This window comes from Vulpes lagopus, chromosome 18 (genome assembly GCF_018345385.1).
Source record: "Vulpes lagopus strain Blue_001 chromosome 18, ASM1834538v1, whole genome shotgun sequence".
Classification (NCBI taxonomy): domain Eukaryota; kingdom Metazoa; phylum Chordata; class Mammalia; order Carnivora; family Canidae; genus Vulpes; species Vulpes lagopus.
Genome location: NC_054841.1, coordinates 34,250,997 through 34,271,780, shown reverse-complemented (window position 1 = coordinate 34,271,780; position 20,784 = coordinate 34,250,997). Strand labels below are relative to the sequence as shown.

General features: G+C 39.0%; 1 protein-coding gene across 2 annotated transcripts in view; it reads right to left on the bottom strand.

The window, feature by feature from the left end:
* PLCB1 (phospholipase C beta 1) overlaps positions 1-20,784 on the bottom strand; it is a 679,067-nt gene that overhangs the window by 183,953 nt on the left and 474,330 nt on the right. For both annotated transcript variants that reach the window (XM_041732275.1, XM_041732276.1), the window contains exon 10: positions 911-1,057. In XM_041732275.1, the coding sequence (XP_041588209.1) occupies positions 911-1,057 (147 nt within the window). The remainder of the gene's footprint in view (positions 1-910; positions 1,058-20,784) is intronic.

Here is a 20,784-nt window from a genome sequence, read left to right as displayed (position 1 = left end):
TCACTCAGTATAATACCCTCCAGTTCCATCCACGTCGAAGCAAATGGTGGGTATTTGTCGTTTCTAATATAAAAACACGTTTAGCTTATTAAGCTCTGTATTTATTAAAAATGTTAATTTTAAACTAAATTAAGATGATATGTATGTATATATGTGTTTTCTTGTTTTTCTATTTATTTAGGATTTTATGTATTTATTTGAGAGAGAGAGCACAAGCAAGAGAGCATAAGCAGGGTTAGCAGCAGAGGGAGAGAGCAAGCTCCCTGCTGAACAGAGAGCCCAATGTTGGGCTTGATTCCAGGACCCTGGAATCATGACCTGAATGGAAGGTAGATGCTTAACTGACTGAGCCACCCAGGTGCTCCTTGTTTTTCTGTTTAATGATCTACTAAAAACCATGGCAATGCTCAATTTAGGATCACCTTAGGAAGCACACTGTTGGTTTTTCCTCCATTATTTTAATATTTACAATGAGCTATAGGTTGTCATTCAGGGTTAAATTTGTTTTACATCTAAAGCCTCACTCCACCTTAAGCAAAATTATCTATTTGCTTTCAACATAAGATATGTAGGCTTTAGAACTTCCTGTACATGAAAACAGTCCAGAGAACTAGGTAGTATTGCCAGTGGATTTGAAGTCCACTGCAGAGGGAGTTCAGTTACACAAAACTTCCATTGACCCAAAGATACCAGACATGATACATTTTAGAAGACTTAAAAACTGAGGAAGAGATATGTTGTGAAGAAGTGATATTGCCTCTGACAGGCAGAACCTCTGGTCCCAGAACTCAGTTCTCAGAGGCGTTTTATAGGAAATGAGAGAAAACACCTTGTGAACAACAGAAAGTAGAGGTTGGTGAAATTTGTTGAGACTGGAGAAAGCCATCGTCAAAGACTTGTAAATTCATACCTGTGAGGTAGGTGTTGTGTGAGGAATTGATGAAATAGTGAGAAAGGGGCTGAGACATATCTTCATTCAAATCCAGTTTCTCAGGTGAAACGACTCCATTTTCTTCTCCACTCAGATAGCGCATAAAGCCATCCACTGAAATCTGTCCTGGAAGAAATGAAGAATTAAGAATGTGAGTGGGTCCTTTCTATGGGTTGCTGGTACCACGCTGCTTGAACTTTTTTTTCCCTCTCCAGAAAGCTCTGGTATATCCAAGGTAGAAGATAGTAGCCACAATTGCATTTTAACATGGATAACTGTAGTCAAGGATTACCTTATTTCACTACAACTACCTCCTATGCCACAGATAATGGAGAAAAATGTATTTACATGAACCTAACTGACTTTCAGGGAATTTAAATACCTAAACACCAATCTCTTGTTTTTAAATTAAAAATGGTTATCAACTTTACGGATGGACGTCAAAATGTTATTTATGCTTACCTCTGGGTAATATAATTAGGAGTGAATTTCCAAATTTTCTGTTATGTATATGTTATTTTTATAATCAAAAAAGTTATTCACAAGTTGCTTAATTATTTAAAATGAAATAGGAGTGTTTTCAGTTAGTGAGCTTTTTCTCTGAAACAGAAACTACAGATGACCACAAATAAGTATCTCCTAAGAATAAAAAATCAAATGCTTATAAACAAGGAAGTCTTTAAATTTCTTATTTAGAATGACTTTACTTCAAATGAAAGAAATATGACTCACACTTTAGTTTACTTGGATCCTATTTAAATTTTTTGCTTTTGTTGTAACCTTTCTGAAGTGACTAATGCTAAATATTCAGATAATCCTTTATCTTTATCTCAGTAATCTTTATGGAATGCCAGAGAGGACATCCTCACTGTTTTCATCTATTACCACAGTTTGTTCCCTCATCCTTAACAATCAGAACCTCAAAAACCCAGCACATTTGTGACCAGTGGAGATGTTGCTTGTAAACAGAGGTAGCAGTTCTTTCTTCTTACTGAAATAGTTTTGTATTAACGTGAAAGTGGTATATGTTCACAGGAATAAAATTAGATAATGGGATAAACAGAAAGGAAATATAAAACCTCTAAACATGCCTAACTCTTTCTTCAGACCCAGTGATGTTACAATCTTGGTGTGTATGCTTCCAGGGGGATAAAAAAGTGTGTGCGTGTAATTCTTTTATGAAGGTGCAATCATTTAGTAACTGTATTAGGTTAACCTTAATTAGATTAAGAACCTTTGTGTAAAAAAAAAAAAAAAAAAAAGAACCTTTGTGTTAGTGGAACAATATATAATAAAAATTGTCATGTAATCTATAATATTTTTATTTTATAAGATATGTAACCATAGCATGACTAAAAAATATTCCATTACCATTGGACATTAAAGTTGTTTCTAATTTTCCCTAGTATAAATGACATCGTAGTGAATACTCTGACAGTTAAACCTTTGTTCAAACTCTTAATTATTTCCTTAGGATGAATTCCCAGGAATAGAACAGCTGGTTCAAAGATGATGCACATTTTTAAGTCTTTTAGTATACATAACTAACTTGCTTTTTTTTTTTTAATTAACTTTTATTGGTGTTCAATTTACCAACATACAGAAAAACACCCAGTGCTCATCCTGTCAAGTGTCCACCTCAGTGCCCGTCACCCATTCCCCTCCAACACCCGCCCTCCTCCCCTTCCACCACCCCTAGTTCATTTCACAGAGTTAGGAGTCTTTATGTTCTGTCTCCCTTCCTGATATTTCCCAACATTTCTTTTCCCTTCCTTTATATTCCCTTTCACTATTATTCATATTCACCAAATGAATGAGAACATACACTGTTTGTCCTTCTCCGATTGACTTATTTCACTCAGCATAATACCCGCCAGTTCCATCCATGTTGAAGCAAATGGTGGGTATTTGTCGTTTCTAATGGCTGAGGAATATTCCATTGTATACATAAACCACATCTTCTTTATCCATTCATCTTTCGATGGACACCGAGGCTCCTTCCACAGTTTGGCTATTGTGGCCATTGCTGATAGAAACATCGGGGTGCAGGTGTCCCGACGTTTCATTGCATCTGAATCTTTGGGGTAAATCCCCAACAGTGCAATTGCTGGGTCGTAGGGTAGGTCTATTTTTAACTCTTTGAGGAACCTCCACACAGTTTTCCAGAGTGGCTGCACCAGTTCACATTCCCACCAACAGTGCAAGAGGGCTCCCTTTTCTCCACATCCTCTCCAACATTTGTTGTTTCCTGCCTTGTTAATTTTCCCCATTCTCACTGGTGTGAGGTGGTATCTCATTGTGGTTTTGATTTGTATTTCCCTGATGGCAAGTGATGCAGAGCATTTTCTCATGTGCTTGTTGGCCTTGTCCATGTCTTCCTCTGTGAGATTTCTCTTCATGTCTTTTGCCCATTTCATGATTGGATTGTTTGTTTCTTTGGTGTTGAGTTTAATAAGTTCTTTATAGATCTTGGAAACTAGCCCTTTATCTGATACGTCATTTGCAAATATCTTCTCCCATTCTGTAGGTTGTCTTTTAGTTTTGTTGACTGTATCCTTTGCTGTGCAAAAGCTTCTTATCTTGATGAAGTCCCAATAGTTCATTTTTGCTTTTGTTTCTTTTGCCTTTGTGGATGTATCTTGCAAGAAGTTACTGTGGCCGAGTTCAAAAAGGGTGTTGCCTGTGTTCTCCTCTAGGATTTTGATGGAATCTTGTCTCACATTTAGATCTCTCATCCATTTTGAGTTTATCTTTGTGTATGGTGCAAGAGAGAGGTCTAGTTTCATTCTTCTGCATGTGGATGTCCAATTTTCCCAGCACCATTTATTGAAGAGACTGTCTTTCTTCCAATGGATAGTCTTTCCTCCTTTACCGAATATTAGTTGACCATAAAGTTGAGGGCCCACCTCTGGGTTCTCTATTCTGTTCCATTGATCTATGTGTCTGTTTTTGTGCCAGTACCACACTGTCTTGATGACCACAGCTTTGTAGTGCAACCTGAAATCTGGCATTGTGATGCCCCAGCTATGGTTTTCTTTTTTAAAATTCCCCTGGCTATTCGGGGTCTTTTCTGATTCCACACAAATCTTAAAATAATTTGTTCTAACTCTCTGAAGAAAGTCCATGGTATTTTGATAGGGATTGCATTAAACGTATAAATTGCCCTGGGTAACATTGACATTTTTACAATATTAATTCTACCAATCCATGAGCATGGAATATTTTTCCATCTCTTTGTGTCTTCCTCAATTTCTTTCAGAAGTGTTCTATAGGTTTTAGGGTATAGATCTTTTACCTCTTTGGTTAGGTTTATTCCTAGGTATCTTATGCTTTTGGGTGCAATTGAAAATGGGATTGACTCCTTAATTTCTCTTTCTTCAGTCTCATTGTTAGTGTATAGAAATGCCATTGATTTCTGGGCATTGATTTTGTATCCTGCCACGCTACCAAATTGCTGTATGACTTCTAGCAATCTTGGGGCGGAGTTTTTTGGGTTTTCTATGTAGAGTATCATGTCATCGGCGAAGAGGGAGAGTTTGACTTCTTCTTTGCCAATTTGAATGCCTTTAATGTCTTTTTGTTGTCTGATTGCTGAGGCGAGGACTTCCAGAACTATGTTGAACAGCAGTGGTGAGAGTGGACATCCCTGTCTTGTTCCTGATCTTAGGGGAAAGGCTCCCAGTGCTTCCCCATTGAGAATGATATTTGCTGTGGGCTTTTCGTAAATGGCTTTTAAGATGTCGAGGAAAGTTCCCTCTATCCCAACACTCTGAAGGGTTTTGATCAGGAATGGATGCTGTATTTTGTCAAATGCTTTCTCTGCATCTAATGAGAGGATAATATGGTTCTTGGTTTTTCTCTTGCTGATATGATGAATCACATTGATGGTATTACGAGTGTTGAACCAGCCTTGTGTACCAGGGATAAATCCTACTTGGTCATGGTGAATAATTTTCTTAATGTGTTGTTGGATCCTATTGGCTAGTATCTTGTTGAGAATTTTTGCATCCATGTTCATCAGGGATATTGGTCTGTAATTCTCCTTTTTGGTGGGGTCTTTGTCTGGTTTCAGAATTAAGGTGATGCTGGCCTCATAGAACGAATTTGGAAGTACTCCATCTCTTTCTATCTTTCCAAACAGCTTTAGTAGAATAGGTATGATTTCTTCTTTAAACGTTTGATAGAATTCCCCTGGGAAGCCATCTGGCCCTGGACTCTTGTGTCTTGGGAGGTTTTTGATGACTGCTTCAATTTCCTCCCTGGTTATTGGCCTGTTCAGGTTTTCTATTTCTTCCTGCTCCAGTTTTGGTAGTTTGTGGCTTTCCAGGAATGCGTCCATTTCTTCTAGATTTCCTAATTTATTGGCGTACAGCTGTTCATAATATGTTTTTAAAATCGTTTGTATTTCCTTGGTGTTGGTAGTGATGTCCCCTTTCTCATTCATGATTTTATTAATTTGAGTCTTCTCTCTCTTCTTTTTTTTTTTTTTTTTATTAACTTTTATTGGTGTTTAATTTACCAACATACAGAAAAACACCCAGTGCTCATCCCGTCAAGTGTCCACCTCAGTGCCCGTCACCCATTCCCCTCCAACACCCGCCCTCCTCCCCTTCCACCACCCCTAGTTCGTTTCCCCGAGTTAGGAGTCTTTATGTTCTGTCTCCCTTCCTGATATTTCCCAACATTTCTTTTCCCTTCCTTTATATTCCCTTTCACTATTATTCATATTCCCCAAATGAATGAGAACATACACTGTTTGTCCTTCTCCGATTGACTTATTTCACTCAGCATAATACCCTCCAGTTCCATCCACGTTGAAGCAAATGGTGGGTATTTGTCGTTTCTAATTGCTGAGTAATATTCCATTGTATACATAAACCACATCTTCTTTATCCATTCATCTTTCGATGGACACCGAGGCTCCTTCCACAGTTTGGCTATTGTGGCCATTGCTGATAGAAACATCGGGGTGCAGGTGTCCCGACGTTTCATTGCATCTGAATCTTTGGGGTAAATCCCCAGCAGTGCAATTGCTGGGTCGTAGGGCAGGTCTATTTTTAACTCTTTGAGGAACCTCCACACAGTTTTCCAGAGTGGCTGCACCAGTTCACATTCCCACCAACAGTGTAAGAGGGTTCCCTTTTCTCCGCATCCTCTCCAACATTTGTTGTTTCCTTCCTTGTTAATTTTCCCCATTCTCACTGGTGTGAGGTGGTATCTCATTGTGGTTTTGATTTGTATTTCCCTGATGGCAAGTGATGCAGAGCATTTTCTCATGTGCATGTTGGCCATGTCCATGTCTTCCTCTGTGAGATTTCTCTTCATGTCTTTTGCCCATTTCATGATTGGATTGTTTGTTTCTTTGGTGTTGAGTTTAATAAGTTCTTTATAGATTTTGGAAACTAGCCCTTTATCTGATATGTCATTTGCAAATATCTTCTCCCATTCTGTAGGTTGTCTTTTAGTTTTGTTGACTGTATCCTTTGCTGTGCAAAAGCTTCTTATCTTGATGAAGTCCCAATAGTTCATTTTTGCTTTTGTTTCTTTTGCCTTCGTGGATGTATCTTGCAAGAAGTTACTGTGGCCAAGTTCAAAAAGGGTGTTGCCTGTGTTCTCCTCTAGGATTTTGATGGAATCTTGTCTCACATTTAGATCTCTGATCCATTTTGAGTTTATCTTTGTGTATGGTGAAAGAGAGTGGTCCAGTTTTCTCTCTTCTTTTTAATAAGGTTGGCTAATGGTTTATCTATCTTATTAATTCTTTCAAAGAACCAACTCCTGGTTCTGTTGATCTGTTCCACAGTTCTTTTGGTCTCGATATCATTGAGTTCTGCTCGAATTTTAATTAACTGTCTTCTTCTGCTGGGGGTGGGGTCTATTTGTTGATTTTTCTCTAGTTCCTTTATGTGTAAGGTGAGCTTTTGAATTTGAGATCTTTCCAGTTTTTGAATGGATGCTTGTATTGCGATGTATTTCCCCCTCAGGACTGCTTTTGCTGCATCCCAAAGATTTTGAACGGCTGTATCTTCATTCTCATTAGTTTCCATGAATCTTTTTAATTCTTCCTTAATTTCCTGGTTGACCTTTTCATCTTTTAGCAGGATGGTCCTTAACCTCCACGTGTTTGTGGTCCTTCCATACTTCTTGTTGTGATTAAGTTCTAATTTCAAGGCATTATGGTCTGAGAATATACAGGGGACTATCCCGATCTTTTGGTATCGGTTCAGACCCGATTTGTGACCCAGTATGTGGTCTATTCTGGAGAAAGTTCCATGTGCACTTGAGAAGAATGTGTATTCAGTTGAGTTTGGATGTAAAGTTCTGTAGATATCTGTGAAATCCATCTGGTCCAGTGTATCATTTAAAGCTCTCGTTTCTTTGGAGATGTTGTGCTTAGAAGACCTATCCAGGGTAGAAAGAGCTAGATTGAAGTCACCAAGTATAAGTGTATTATTATCAAGGTATTTCTTGAGTTTGGTTATTAATTGGTTTAAATATTTGGCAGCTCCCACATTCGGGGCATATATATTGAGGATTGTTAAGTCCTCTTGTTGGATAGATCCTTTGAGTATGAGATAGTGTCCCTCTTCATCTCTCACTATAGTCTTTGGGGTAAATTTTAATTTATCTGATATAAGGATGGCAACCCCTGCTTTCTTTTGAGGACCATTTGAATGGTAAATGGTTCTCCAACCTTTTATTTTCAGGTTGTAGGTGTCCTTCTGTCTAAAATGAGTCTCTTGTAGACAGCAAATAGATGGGTCCTGCTTTTTTATCCAGTCTGAAACCCTGCGCCTTTTGATGGGGTCATTAAGCCCGTTCACGTTCAGAGTTACTATTGATAGATATGAGTTTAGTGTCATCATATCTATTCAGTCCTTGTTTTTGTGGATTGTTCCACTGGACTTCTTCTTAAAGGGGAATTTTAAGAGTCCCCCTTAAAATTTCTTGCAGAGCTGGTTTGGAGGTCACATATTCTTTCAGTTCCTGCCTGTCTTGGAAGCTCTTTATCTCTCCTTCCATTTTGAATGAAAGCCTTGCTGGGTAAAGTATTCTTGGTTGCATGTTCTTTTCATTTAGGACCCTGAATATATCCTGCCAGCCCTTTCTGGCCTGCCAGGTCTCTGTGGAGAGGTATGCTGTTACCCTAATATTCCTCCCCATAAAAGTCAGGGACTTTTTTTCTCTTGCTGCTTTAAGGATCTTCTCCTTATCTTTGGAATTTGCAAGCTTCACTATTAAATGTCGAGGTGTTGAACGGTTTTTGTTGATTTTAGGGGGGGATCTCTCTATTTCCTGTATCTGAATGCCTGTTTCCCTTCCCAGATTAGGAAAGTTTTCAGCTAGGATTTGTTCAAATACATATTCTGGCCCTCTGTCCCTTTCCGCGCCCTCAGGAACCCCAATTAAACGTAGGTTTTTCTTCCTCAGGCTGTAATTTATTTCCCTTAATCTATCCTCATGATCTTTTAATTGCTTGTCTCTTTTTTCCTCAGTTTCCCTCTTTGCTATCAACTTGTCTTCTATGTCACTCACTCGTTCTTCCACCTCGTTAACCCTTGTCGTTAGGACTTCTAGCTTGGATTGCATCTCATTTAATTGATTTTTAATTTCTGTCTGATTGGATCTAAATTCTGCAGTCATGAAGTCTCTTGAGTCCTTTATGGTTTTTTCTAGAGCCACCAGTAGCTGTAAAATAGTGCTTCTGAGTTGGCTTTCTGACATTGAATTGTAATCCATATTTTGTAACTCTGTGGGAGAGTGGGCTGTTTCTGATTCTTTTTTTTTGAGGTGAGGTTTTCCTTCTAGTCATTTTGCTCAGTGCAGAGTGGCCAAAAACAAGTTGTATTGGGAAAAGGAGAAAAAGAGAGAGAAGGAAAGAAAAGAGAAAAAGAAAAAAGAGAAAGAAGAAAAAAAAGGGGGAAAAGAGAAGAATAAGAAAGAAAAAGAAGAAAGGAGAAAAAAGGAAAAAAAAGGGGGGGTGGGGGAAGCAATCAGAAATCAAGAAGAAAGAGAGAAAAAAAAAAGCACAAAACAAAACAAAACAAAAACAAAAACAAAAAAAACACGGGGGAGTATCTTCGGATTCTGTGTACTTTAAGTCCCTTGACTTCCCTGGGAACTGGTCCGTGTCGCTGGTCTTCTGGGGGAGGGGCCTGCTGTGCTGATTCTCAGGTGTTAGCACTTGGGGGAGCTGCTCTGCCCCTGCCTGGTGCAGGGCTCAGTGGGGCTTGTTCACCCCGTGAGGCCCCAGGAGGAAGCCACAGTGGCGGGGGCAGCTCTGGGACCCTGGAGTCAGCTCCCGCAGTAGCTCCGGGGCTCTCCGTCTGCAGGGCCTGGGGGCTCCCAGGCGGGGCCGCTGATCTGCTCAGTTCCAGGCAGGAGCGTCCTCGCTGTCCTGGGCCCTCCCGGCCTCTGCCTGTCCCTGGGGGAGGCCGGATCCTGGGCTGTGTCCCGCGCCCTGTGCTCCGGGGCCTGCGCTGTTGGATTCGCGCTCCCGCCCCGCAGCCCCCTCCGCGGAGCCGCCGCCCGAGCCCCTCCGAGCTGCTCCGGGTCCCGCCGAGCGCTGCAGCCCTTAGGGAGCTCGGCGCATCTCCCGGGGCGCAGTTCCTCTGTTACTGTCCCAGGGAGCCCGAGGGCATCCCCGCCTTTCTGGGGATCCTGCTCCAATTCCCCGGGGGGCCTTTCCCCCGGGAAGGTCGGTGCAGCTCCTGCTCCTCCGGGACGGGGCTCTCCTGTCCTGGGGACACTCGCCCCGGCCTCAGCCCGGCTCCTCGGGGCCCCTCCCCCTTGGAGGCCTTTTGTGTCTTTATTTCTTTTTCCCCGTCTTCCTACCTTGATAGAGGCGCGAACTCTTCTCACTGTAGCGTTCCAGCTGGTCTCTCTTTAAATCTCAGGCCGAATTCGTAGATTTTCAGGATGATTGGATGGTTTTCTAGGTAATTTGTTGAGCACAGGTGACTTGGAGACCCTACTCTTCCGCCTTCTTGCCCCTCCCCTCCAACTAACTTGCTTTCTATTGAAGTTCTAGCAAGCTACTCTTTCACCGGTATTTTTTCCTTCTCTTCAATCCTATACCAAACTCATAGGTAAAAGCATGATATATGATAATTCTAATTTTTATTGAACATTTATTATTAAATTATAAGTGGTATGTCATCTGTAAGTGGCAAAGCTAGTATAGACTATTTACCACAATGTAAATCTTATTTATTTGGGAGAGAGAGAAAGAGAGAGAATGCATGAGGGGAGGAGCAGAGGGAAAGGCAAAAGAGAGAAGCAGACTCCTGCTGAGTGTGGAGCCTGACTCGGGGCTCCATCCTGGGACGCTCCATCCTCGGACGCCAAGATCACAACCCAAGCGGAAATCGAGAGTTGGACACCTAACTGACTGAGCCACCTAGGTGCCCCTGTAAATCTTTTTACACCCAATAAATTTCTCAGAATAACTGATGAATATTTTTCCCAATTCTGGAAACATTATAACTAAATTCCTTTAATATTTTTCAGGAATAAGTAAACTAAAAAAATAAATTTGGTCACTGGCTCTTGATGAGTGAAGCTGGGTTTTATAAAAGACAAACCTTCCTAAACAAACTGAAATGGGAATAATAATTTTACTATGAACTTCTTAAAAGTCAGTTCTAACATATACCTTGATAATTTTAACAATGACAAAAGGAAAAAGCATCATGAAGGTCTCGTGCGTTAGAAATGAGAAATATACTAAAAGGTCCTCATAGTGCTATGTTTGTGTGTTTATTTGAAAGATTTTATTTTTTAAGTAATGTCTATACCCAATGTGGTGCTCAAACTCATAAACCCTGAAATCAAGAGCCGCATGCTCCACTGACTGAGCCCACCAGGCACCCCTGTTTGTGTGGATTTTTAATAGATGCTATAGTTTGTACCTCCAAATCACCACCACGTAACAAAATGATTGTCCCGAACATGCTACCATTGATGAGAGCACTTCGGTTACTGCACTGAAGACTTTGTTTTAAAATTCATTTACAGTGAAATGCGTATAACCTTTCAGACTGGTTTCATTTTGGAAACAAACCAAAATCAATGCCACTTAGAGTCAAAGCTATTTCAATAGATGGCTTTAAAACTATTTTGGAGTATAAAACTCATTAGAAATAAATAAAAAAAAAACAACTAATTTCTTCATTGTCTTCCCTTTTTTGGTAACAAGTCCATCTTGGCAGCTTCTCAAACTAGTGCCATTCCTCCCTCCCCCTTTCCTTTCCTTCTTCTCTCATTATTTTCCACTTTGCTACTGTCTTGTTTAACAAAAATTTATTGAATGTCTGCCATGTGATGCGTACACAGAAAAACAAAGCATAGGGAAGCGCGGCCTCTGCCTTCATATAGCACACAATCTAATAGAAAATAAGATCGATCACACCTTGGAAGCCAGGTGTGAATTCTTCTGGAGCAGGGTGTGTTTTAGATCTCTGTCATCCCTGGAATCTACCACAATGCTTTGTGCACAGTAGGTATTAAATCAGTCTTTTTTTTTTTTTTGGCGAATTAGTGATTCAAAATAGGAATAAATTCATTTCAAACTGGAAAATCACCAAGGATAGCATAATTTTGATTCTTTTATCAGATTAGGTCAAATCATATGAAATTGCTAATTTTGGCATTTTTAACCTCTGCAAATGACAATTTCAAATAACTCAGTCTCTAACTACAGTTTTTCTCAGAGGTCAAGCAGGAAAGGCAGTTATTTCTTTAGGGGCCAGCAAAGAAAAAGTAATGTGACTGATGGAATAATGTGCACACCAGGGAACTGTAGAGTGTGGAAAACTCACGAGTGAACGTTCCTTCTGAAGGCATACAAATGACAGCAATAAAATATTATGGGACTAAACAAACTGTTTTTATGGTGCTGGTGACTCTCAGGCTATCACTTCATGTCTGTTATCTTGCAGGAATAAATGTGCTTTGGTCCGATTAGCAGCTTCAGAGAGCGATTAAAAAAAAAAAGCAAATATAGTGAGGATGATTAATTTTAACTTTAGCATCAGTGTCCATTTATTGTGTTTAGTGCCTTCTGGGGAATTATGTTGTGAAAAATTCTGAGCTACACTTATGATTAATTTTGATGTATTTCATGGGTGCAGAACAGAGGAGTGGGGATATATATAAACTATGTATTTGTTATTCTCAAATGAGGGTATTATAATTAAGGTCAAGTTATACTTCACAATATGCCAAAGAACATGTGTCAAAAGTTTTATTGAATCCATTAATGAGAAAACCAGGATGATGAAAAAGCCTTTTCAAAGAGGGCTATGAGATACTAATACATACATATGTGCATGTTAGCACATCACCCAAACAAAAAAAACCCAGCCTATAAAAATATTTCTAAATTGAATATAAAGCAGGTTAATGTTCCATAGGTCAATTAAGCATAATTTTTATTATCTTCTCTAACTTTACAATTTTATAGGAGTTGAAGATTTTGACATAATTTTTTAGTTTAAAGTCAGTAAAAAAAATAAGAGTTGAGTGAATCATTGTGAGGATTATTTACGATTAATTATATTAAATAATTTAAAACCCCCCAGTGAAGGAATTACCTAACTTTGAATGAGAACAGTGCAGGAGTTTGGTGGACGGTTCAGAATATGATTGCAGATTGCAGGTGAGCAGGCTCTTGGGAGCAAATTTTCAACCCCAAAGCTTGGCTTTGCTAACAAAGGAGCAAATGTGCAAGACTTTGATGGATCAAATGACTAGGCAGAGATGTGTCAAAGTCAAGAAAAGCCAACAAAACAGTAAGGTTAAGGAGTAGTAGGCTTATAAGTCACGAGGGTCAGGAGTTCATTCGCAAAAAATGCAGATTTTTTGGGGGGCATAATGAAGTAGCTTCAAAAATTGTTCTGAGGCACTGGGACAGAAAGCAGACTCTTGGAGGATTTTCCTTTGTTGCATGTAACCCACAGCTAAGTAATAGCTGTTGCTGTTGACTTAAATGTATTAGTCTTTCTTCCTCCATCAACCTTGCACTGTTTTTGCAAAACTGCTTACAATTATTTTCCTGGTCCACTGAGGAGCGCAGAAACATGAAAAACCTTGATAATTAAGATAGGAAACATTGTTTTTCTAAACAAATTAATAGCAGAACAAGAGATCGAGCTTCCAATTCTGTCAGCAGTAACTGATCAGGGATAAATTCCTCAACCACAGGATGGGCAAACTATATGGGCTCTTTGGTCTCTTCTACTTCTACACTTCAGTGAGTTCAAGTAGTTTAATATCTTAGAGATGAGTACTAGCTAAATTAAAACAAACTGTCCCATATTAGGATGACATTAGGAAACATCAAACCACAACTAAAAGCAATACTACAATTTTCTGGAATAAAATCAAGAAGAGAAGTTAAGTCCAAAAGGATAAGGCCAGCTTACAAAGGCTACAAGTAAAGCCCTTTACATATTTTATTCATAGAAGAATGGTACATTTCTAATTGGACATGTCACTCCTATAATGGCACCTACTACAGTAGGAAAAATATAACCTCCTAAAGGAATAGGGAAGACACTGTTCTATGAAACTTTTCTGTTCAGAAGTTGTGGTGTTCAAAGAAAAAGGAAACTGGTGAGGCAAGAGTAGAAAGATCTGACTTCAGTGGGGAGAGACCATCTTGAAAGAGATGAAAGAGGCAAGTGGCATGACAAAATGGTGGTCCCCAAGGGCCATTGCTATGTTTCATAATTCTTCAGCAATATCTTTGCTGAAAAGAGACTGTCGTGCAGTGTTGCATAAAAGCCATGGCCAGCAACCGTACCTCTGCCTCTTTCTGCTTCCCTCCCTCCCAGGGGGCGGATAATGACTGAGGTTCCACTGGTGTCCTTCTGAGCATGTCAGGAAGGCAGAAATTTGAAATTCTATTGTGACAAAATGAGACCTTCCAGGGATGCTTTAAAACCATGGAGTGTATCCTTTGACACTCTGCTGGATTCATCTCATGCAGAGGCTCTTGTATATTTACTGAGGTATGAGCTACTCTGATGCCTTCTCTAAATCTGGGACCATCCCATGAGTTTCAGGAACAATTAAGAATAAGGAGGATCTGTGTCTACACAAGGGAGCTCTGGAGACGAGGACAGATATAAAGAGCGGGGTGGACTGATTATCTCACCTTTTTAGGTCCTAACCTTTACCTACTTTATCTACTGGCTTCTTAGAAAGCTACATCAACAGAACTTTCTTCCATAAAATCCTGTTCAGGCATCTAAGAAAAGATGTTTCAGATCAAGTCTCTCCAGAAAGAACAAGAAATTGTGACCTTACCCTGAAGTTGGGGTAGCCCTTGCTGGTGTTGTTAATGAGCACATTTTTAGTGAGAGCCCAACTGTCTGTGTCCAAGGTTGAGAAGAACAAGAATGTATCTACCAGCGTCCTGACCTTCAAGACTTAAAAAACATAGCATGTACGATTCCTTTTTGATGCTCTTTGATGTGCAGTTCAGGTTTCTATTCATTTAGTGTAATGTCCTAATGTAAATATAGCTAAAGAGTTTGGAGTCCCATTTAGCAGACAAACTAATTTCATGTTGGCCACATAGGAACCTTCTGGTCCAACTCATTGTGGTCTAGGTCTGCTCCATTTTTTCATTTACCATTCTGCTGCCAAAGTCTGGCTGAAGATGGAGTAAAATTGGCTGATTTTAATTGCTAATGGACTGAATTTGGAAGGAGGGAAAAAGGAGAGGCTGAGTGTGGCCAGTTGGTGGAATGGCAAAGGTACAGTTAGGAAGCCACCCAACTGATTTGCTTTTGATGTACAGACAGTAATGCAGGAGATATCTATGGGGAAAACAGTATGGTCCACAAGCAATAGGAAAGGGTAGTTTTCTAAATTTAAATATATTTCATAGCTGCTGTTCAGAATCACTTCTACTCTGATGGATAATAGAAACAAGTTCCCTCATTTCTGTTTGGTTAGAAGCCAATGCTTCTAAATCTTTTAGTTGATACTTTTGGTATTTACCCTTATATCTCAAAATAATATGTTTGTAGTACTATTTTTTGACTTCCTACTATGGGAGATGAGAATATTATTTTTTCTTCTCTTTATCCCACAGCATTTGTACACATTCTTCTCATCCTTCTGAAATAGTTACATTATAATTTAGTTGGATCAGTATTCAGTGCTTATGTTATCATGACTATGTATTCTATTCAGGGCTGAGTCATATAGTAAACCAATAATTATTTTTCTTTCCATGCACAATTTTAAATTTTCCCTGTAGTTAATAATTGTCTTGTTTTGTCATTTGCTTAATTTCTTTGCACACATCTCAAATCCAACTTCAAATTCCCCACTAGTTATCTAAACATGTTTACAATATGTTCAAATACAACACATGCTCTCCCAGTTTCACTTTCTTGAAGAAGTCTTTTTGGAGCCTTATGACCTACTCCAACCTAGATTGATCAACTTCTATTTCTTTCACTAGTATTTTTAATTGAATCTCTCTTACTTTTTATATACCATGAGTTTATCTTTTATGGTTAGCCTTTTAATTTTATTTTTTATTTTTTAATATTTTATTATTCATGAGAGACACAGAGAGAGAGGCAGAGACATATGCAGAGAGAGAAGCAGGCTCCCTGTGGGGAGCCTGATGCAGGACTTGATCCCAGGACACCGGGATCCTCAACCACTGAGCCATATTTGTCAATAGATTCCTAGAAAGGGTTCATGAGTGTGAAAGTATTTGAGCCTTTTTGTCTAAAATGGCTTCATGACACTCACACACTTGATTGCTAGATTAGCTACGTATAATATTCTAGGATGGAAAATATTTTTCCTTTAAATTTTTGTGGGAAAATTTGCTTCATTGCCTTTAACTTTTAGTGTGGCTATTAAGAGGTTTGAAGATTTACTGATTCACCATCCTTAAAACAGACACGTGGCTTATTTTTTAAAAAATTGTTTATTTTGTCTTTCTGGAAATTTCTAGCATCTTATTCAGTCTCAGTTTCCTGAAATTTTGTAACACTGTGCTTTGGTATAGGTTTATCTTTATCTTCTGGGCTGGGCACTCTTTGATCCCTTTTAATATGAAAGCTATTATTCTTTTATTTGAAGCATTTCATGAATTATCTTTATGATAATTTCCTCTGTTCTGTCTTTCTGGAACATTATTTAGGCAAATTTGCATATTAATATACCCTCTCTCCTATTTTTAATTTTATTTCTTTGTTCTACTTTCTGGGAGATTTCCTCAGCTTTTTCCCCAACACTTCTTTTAGTCTTTTGTTTCTCCTGCCTTCTTTTCAATGTCTAAGAGCCAGTTTGTGTTCTATGATATTTCTTTAAAAAAATAGCATTGTATTCTTTTCTGATAGTGCAATACGTTTTATTATCTTTCTAAGTATATAAATAATATATCTAAAGTTTTTCTTCTAACTTCATAACAATTGTTTTAACTGTAGTTACATATTTTCCTTATTTCTACCTTTTAAAAGATTTTATTTATTTATTTGAGAGAGAGATAGGGAGTGAGAGAGAGATAAGGAGCAAGGGGAGGGGCAGAGGGAGAAGCAGACTCCCCACTGGGTAGGGAGCCTGACATGGAGCTTGATCCTGGGACTCTGGGATCATGACCTGAGCTGAAGGCACAGGCTTAACCAGTTGAGCCACTCAGGTGCTCCTCCTTATTTTTATTAAAAAAATTTTTTTTTCCTCATATGTCTAGTAATTTTTAGTTTTCTGTTCAGATTTCAAATTGGTAAACTTAAAAGTTTAATTTGATTTGTGAATGCATCTGGATAACTGACTTTACATTGAAAATAAATTTTCATTGTAGAGGGATCAGTCTTTGTCTCTTTGGAGCAGCCCCTAATGTCAATACATTTAGGTCTTTCATCTTGTGCTGATCAGCATCCTGAGACATCTACTTAACCACTTGTCAGGAGAGTGCAGGCCTGGATACTGCATTCCAGAGCACATAGGGAAAGAAGGATGGAGGACTCAGCACTCAGTACGTTTATTTATACATAACATATGTAACTTTTATCTCCAATTTTCAGTGTGGTAGCCCTGCCTTCACCTGGGACTGCATCATCCTCAGACCTTCTGTTTTCTTGTCTCCAGAGAGTACACCTTTCGTCTTTATCCAGGTGGGAGTTCTGACTATTCCTTAAACAATAGTCAACCAGGCCTCCTTATTTTAGGCTGTACCTCTATATCCACTTCCAGATGAACCTAAAATCATCAATTTTTAAGACTTTTTAAGATTTCATGGAATAATTCATATTGGTTTCCAGCTTTTCACATGACAGGTGTATGATCAGTTTTCTCAGAACTATTATAGCTATAAGCATATAGCTAGCTGCCAACATTATGTAATTGTTATCTTTTATTCTATTGTCTCCACCCTTGCCAGATTATGCCTTTAAAAACCATTTCCTTTAATGCAATTTTAGTGTGGTTTCAAGAGAATTTAATTTAGATGAATATATTCAGACCATCATATTTCTCCTGATATTCCACTGTTTTTCTACTACACCAGATTGTTGAATTTTTAAGTTTAAAAAGTCAGAATTCACATGCTATATCCCTTGATCTTACTATTTTTAGGTAAAATTGAATCACATGGGAGGAACTAAAGGTCTTCTGTCATAGACTGACTTTGCCTGGTCAGAGACCTACCATGGGTCTCCCTGGTTTTCTTTTACTTACATCTTTCTAGTGAAGAGTAAGCGGTGACTAATATCTCCTTGCAGAGGGCCCTCAATGGGTAATGTGACACTTAGGTTTTTCCGAGTAGAGTGTAGTCAGAGTCACAGAAGCAGTCTGAGCTCTTAGCTACTTATCAGCTAGAAAGGTATTTCATCCCCTGGGCTTCTCTTGCCAACCTCACAAGGCTGCTTGTGTTGAACAGGTATGGGAGTGTTTCTATGAGGGTGCCAATATCCACATGTTTCTAAGGTAGTCATGACTGAGACAAGCTGGGCTTTGATTTTATGAGTGCCGGTGAATTGTCCATCTCCTCTTACGGTGGCCACGGTATGTGTCCCTCATGATTTCATTCAATCAGAAGAAAGTCCACCCAGATTTAATTTGATTTAATGTAATTCTATTTCCCAAGTCTCTCATGTAAAATTACAATTTGAGTTCAAAGCATTGCTTGAGAAATTACCTGATTAAATCTAAAAAATATTTAAGGAGACTACTGGAACTAAATTCTAAGGCAGCTGAAATAAATTGGATATTCAATTCTGAGATAGTTGGGAGTATTTAACAGATGAGAAATTTCCTCTCTTCCTTTCCAAGTCCTCTCACCCTTCTCCAGTAAACACAGCAACAAAACATTCTAACTTTGCCTCAGGGAAGGGAGGGGTGGCAGAGAACAGAGCACTAAAGGATATCTTTTCTTCTTGGTTCCGAGGGCACTCTGACCAAGACTTCCTTGTTCCAAGTTTAGAGGAAGTTCCAGACAAGTATCATGTCCTGAAGAGAGAAGGCTGTGACTCCTTTCCCTGGAGATGCTCCAGAAAGTTCTAAGCTCTGGTGTGTCCCAGTGGCCAGAAACAGTAGATAGGTTTTATTTTTATTCCCTCCCTCTGCCTAGCCTCTGGCAGAGGCACTAATCAGACAGCATTAAATGTCTAAAGCCATCAAAATAGACTAGAAAGAGGGTACTAGGATAATTCAGAATAGGCCAAATCAGTTCTTAAACAATAGAAGAGTTTCTTGTACTTCATTACGTTGCAGTGACAAGTTACCTGCCCTGTCAATACCCTCTCCTCTTAGCCTTCTTTGTTCAGCCCTGTGGAATTTCTTTTTAAATTCACGAGTAAGAAATGTATCTGAAATAAATCCATAGGCCTTCATCTTCTACCTGCAAGCTTATGAAAGTGACTTTTGATAAGGTCAGATAACACAAGCTGATGTTCCTTGGCGCACTGAAACTACTAAACCTGGTGGTGAGTCCTCAGCACCATACTTTCTCATGATGCTTTACAGGAGCTGTATGACCAGGGGAGGAAAAAAGTACAGCAGGGCATGCTCAAAAGCTAATCTCTAAATAGAATTCATGGCACATTATTAAGGTGCCATGAAATTCCCTCTGTCAGGCTCTTTTCTGTTTAGTATGTATCTTTTACCAGGATGGTTACCTTGGAAAAGACCCCATCATGGCATCAAAGTACTGCCATGGAACTGCTCTTGAGCTAATCCTAAAAGCAGATATAAGGCAGCAGCAGGGAAGCACTGAAGAAAAGAATTATGCCATGGTGGTTCAAGGAAAGAAAATGTAATGGCTGCATTTATAAACATGGTACTTTTTTTACTAATGGATTCTGACTTGAAAGGAAATATTTTATAATAGTGTAAAAGGAGATGGAAGGAAGAGAGAACCAGTCTTTGAAGAGCTTCTTGAATTGAGTCTATTTCCAGCATGTTATTTAGCAGACCTTTCTATACTGTTTAATATATGCAAATATTAACTCATTTTGTCTTCCTGGTAACTCTATGATGTGGGCAATACTATAAGGTCCAATTTATTGACGAGAAGCCTGAGGCAAGTAGCATGCTTAAAGTCACATAGCTTATAAGTGAATAAAATGGGATTAGAGCCCAGGTAGTCATGCTTTGTGTTCCATGCTATTAACTACTATGAGATCCTGCTGTAGAGGACACCATACATAATCTGAGAGAAGGTAAATCATCATCATCATCATCATTGGAGAAGAAGCTACCCTCACTTGAGCACTGATCATCTGCTAGGGAAGAAATCCTATGGGAAAAATCTCACCCCCTTTTTAGTTGAACAGATTGAAGCATAAAGAGGTAAGTAGCTTGTTGGAGGTCATAGGGGTACACAGTATGAGTGTTGGGTTTGGAGTCCATGGTGGAGCAATGGAGAGAGACAGGTGGTGGTAAGTATGACTGATGATATTTGTCCATATAACTTTCCCAGCACTGGCCTGGATGAGGGACACAGAGGATGAAAAGGAGGGAGGGTCTTGCCTCCCTGGTAGTTGATTTTAATCTGGACACCCTTGGATTAGTCCTAAAAATAGCTCTGAATGTGACCAAGGAAGAGTTTTTTTCCCATGATTTACTTATCTCTCTAAAACATGTTACTTTAATCTGTTAAAAGAAGCTGGGCTCAGGCAGGACAAGTGACCCATCTGGCAGAGGTATAAGGATTAGCTCTTTGATTCAGATTTGTCTTTCAAGGTCTAAAATTCTTTTCCAGACTTAATTTACATTCTAATCTCTGCAAGTGATTTAAAGGCATCCTCTAGCATTTTTATTCTACAATTCATGAATCTAACTTTTAGAAAGAAAAATAAAATACAACAGGAAAACCGTTATGCCAATGTGAGGACCAGAGAAATGCTAACAGAAGATGTGACATTATTTTGTGAGTTTGGAAAAAAAAAATACAGGTTAGCTTAAAAAAAATAAACATAGCCAAACACATGCAAATAATATCTCTCAAAGCCCACAGGCACAAATAAATTTCTATGGATTTAGTCTTGGAAGATACATGGCCTATAAATCTATAAATCTAAATCTTCACTTTGTGAAGTCATTGCACAGTTGAGATGGGCAAACTGGACAACCTGTCTGCCAGCTAGCATGGCCACCAGCCTCATTCTGTTGAGCCAAATTCCAATTAGGCAGGATCTGGCACTCAAATGCTTGGATATCACTGGGATTAGGTGGTTGAGAATCTATTCATCATTATTCAATCCCCACTCTTAATGTCATGATACTCAGAGCATGTTGGAATGCTACCAGTCCAGTGGCTTAACACCTCCTAAGTCACTTCCAAGCACAGCCCAGAAAAGCTATTCCCTTGGCTTGTGTTG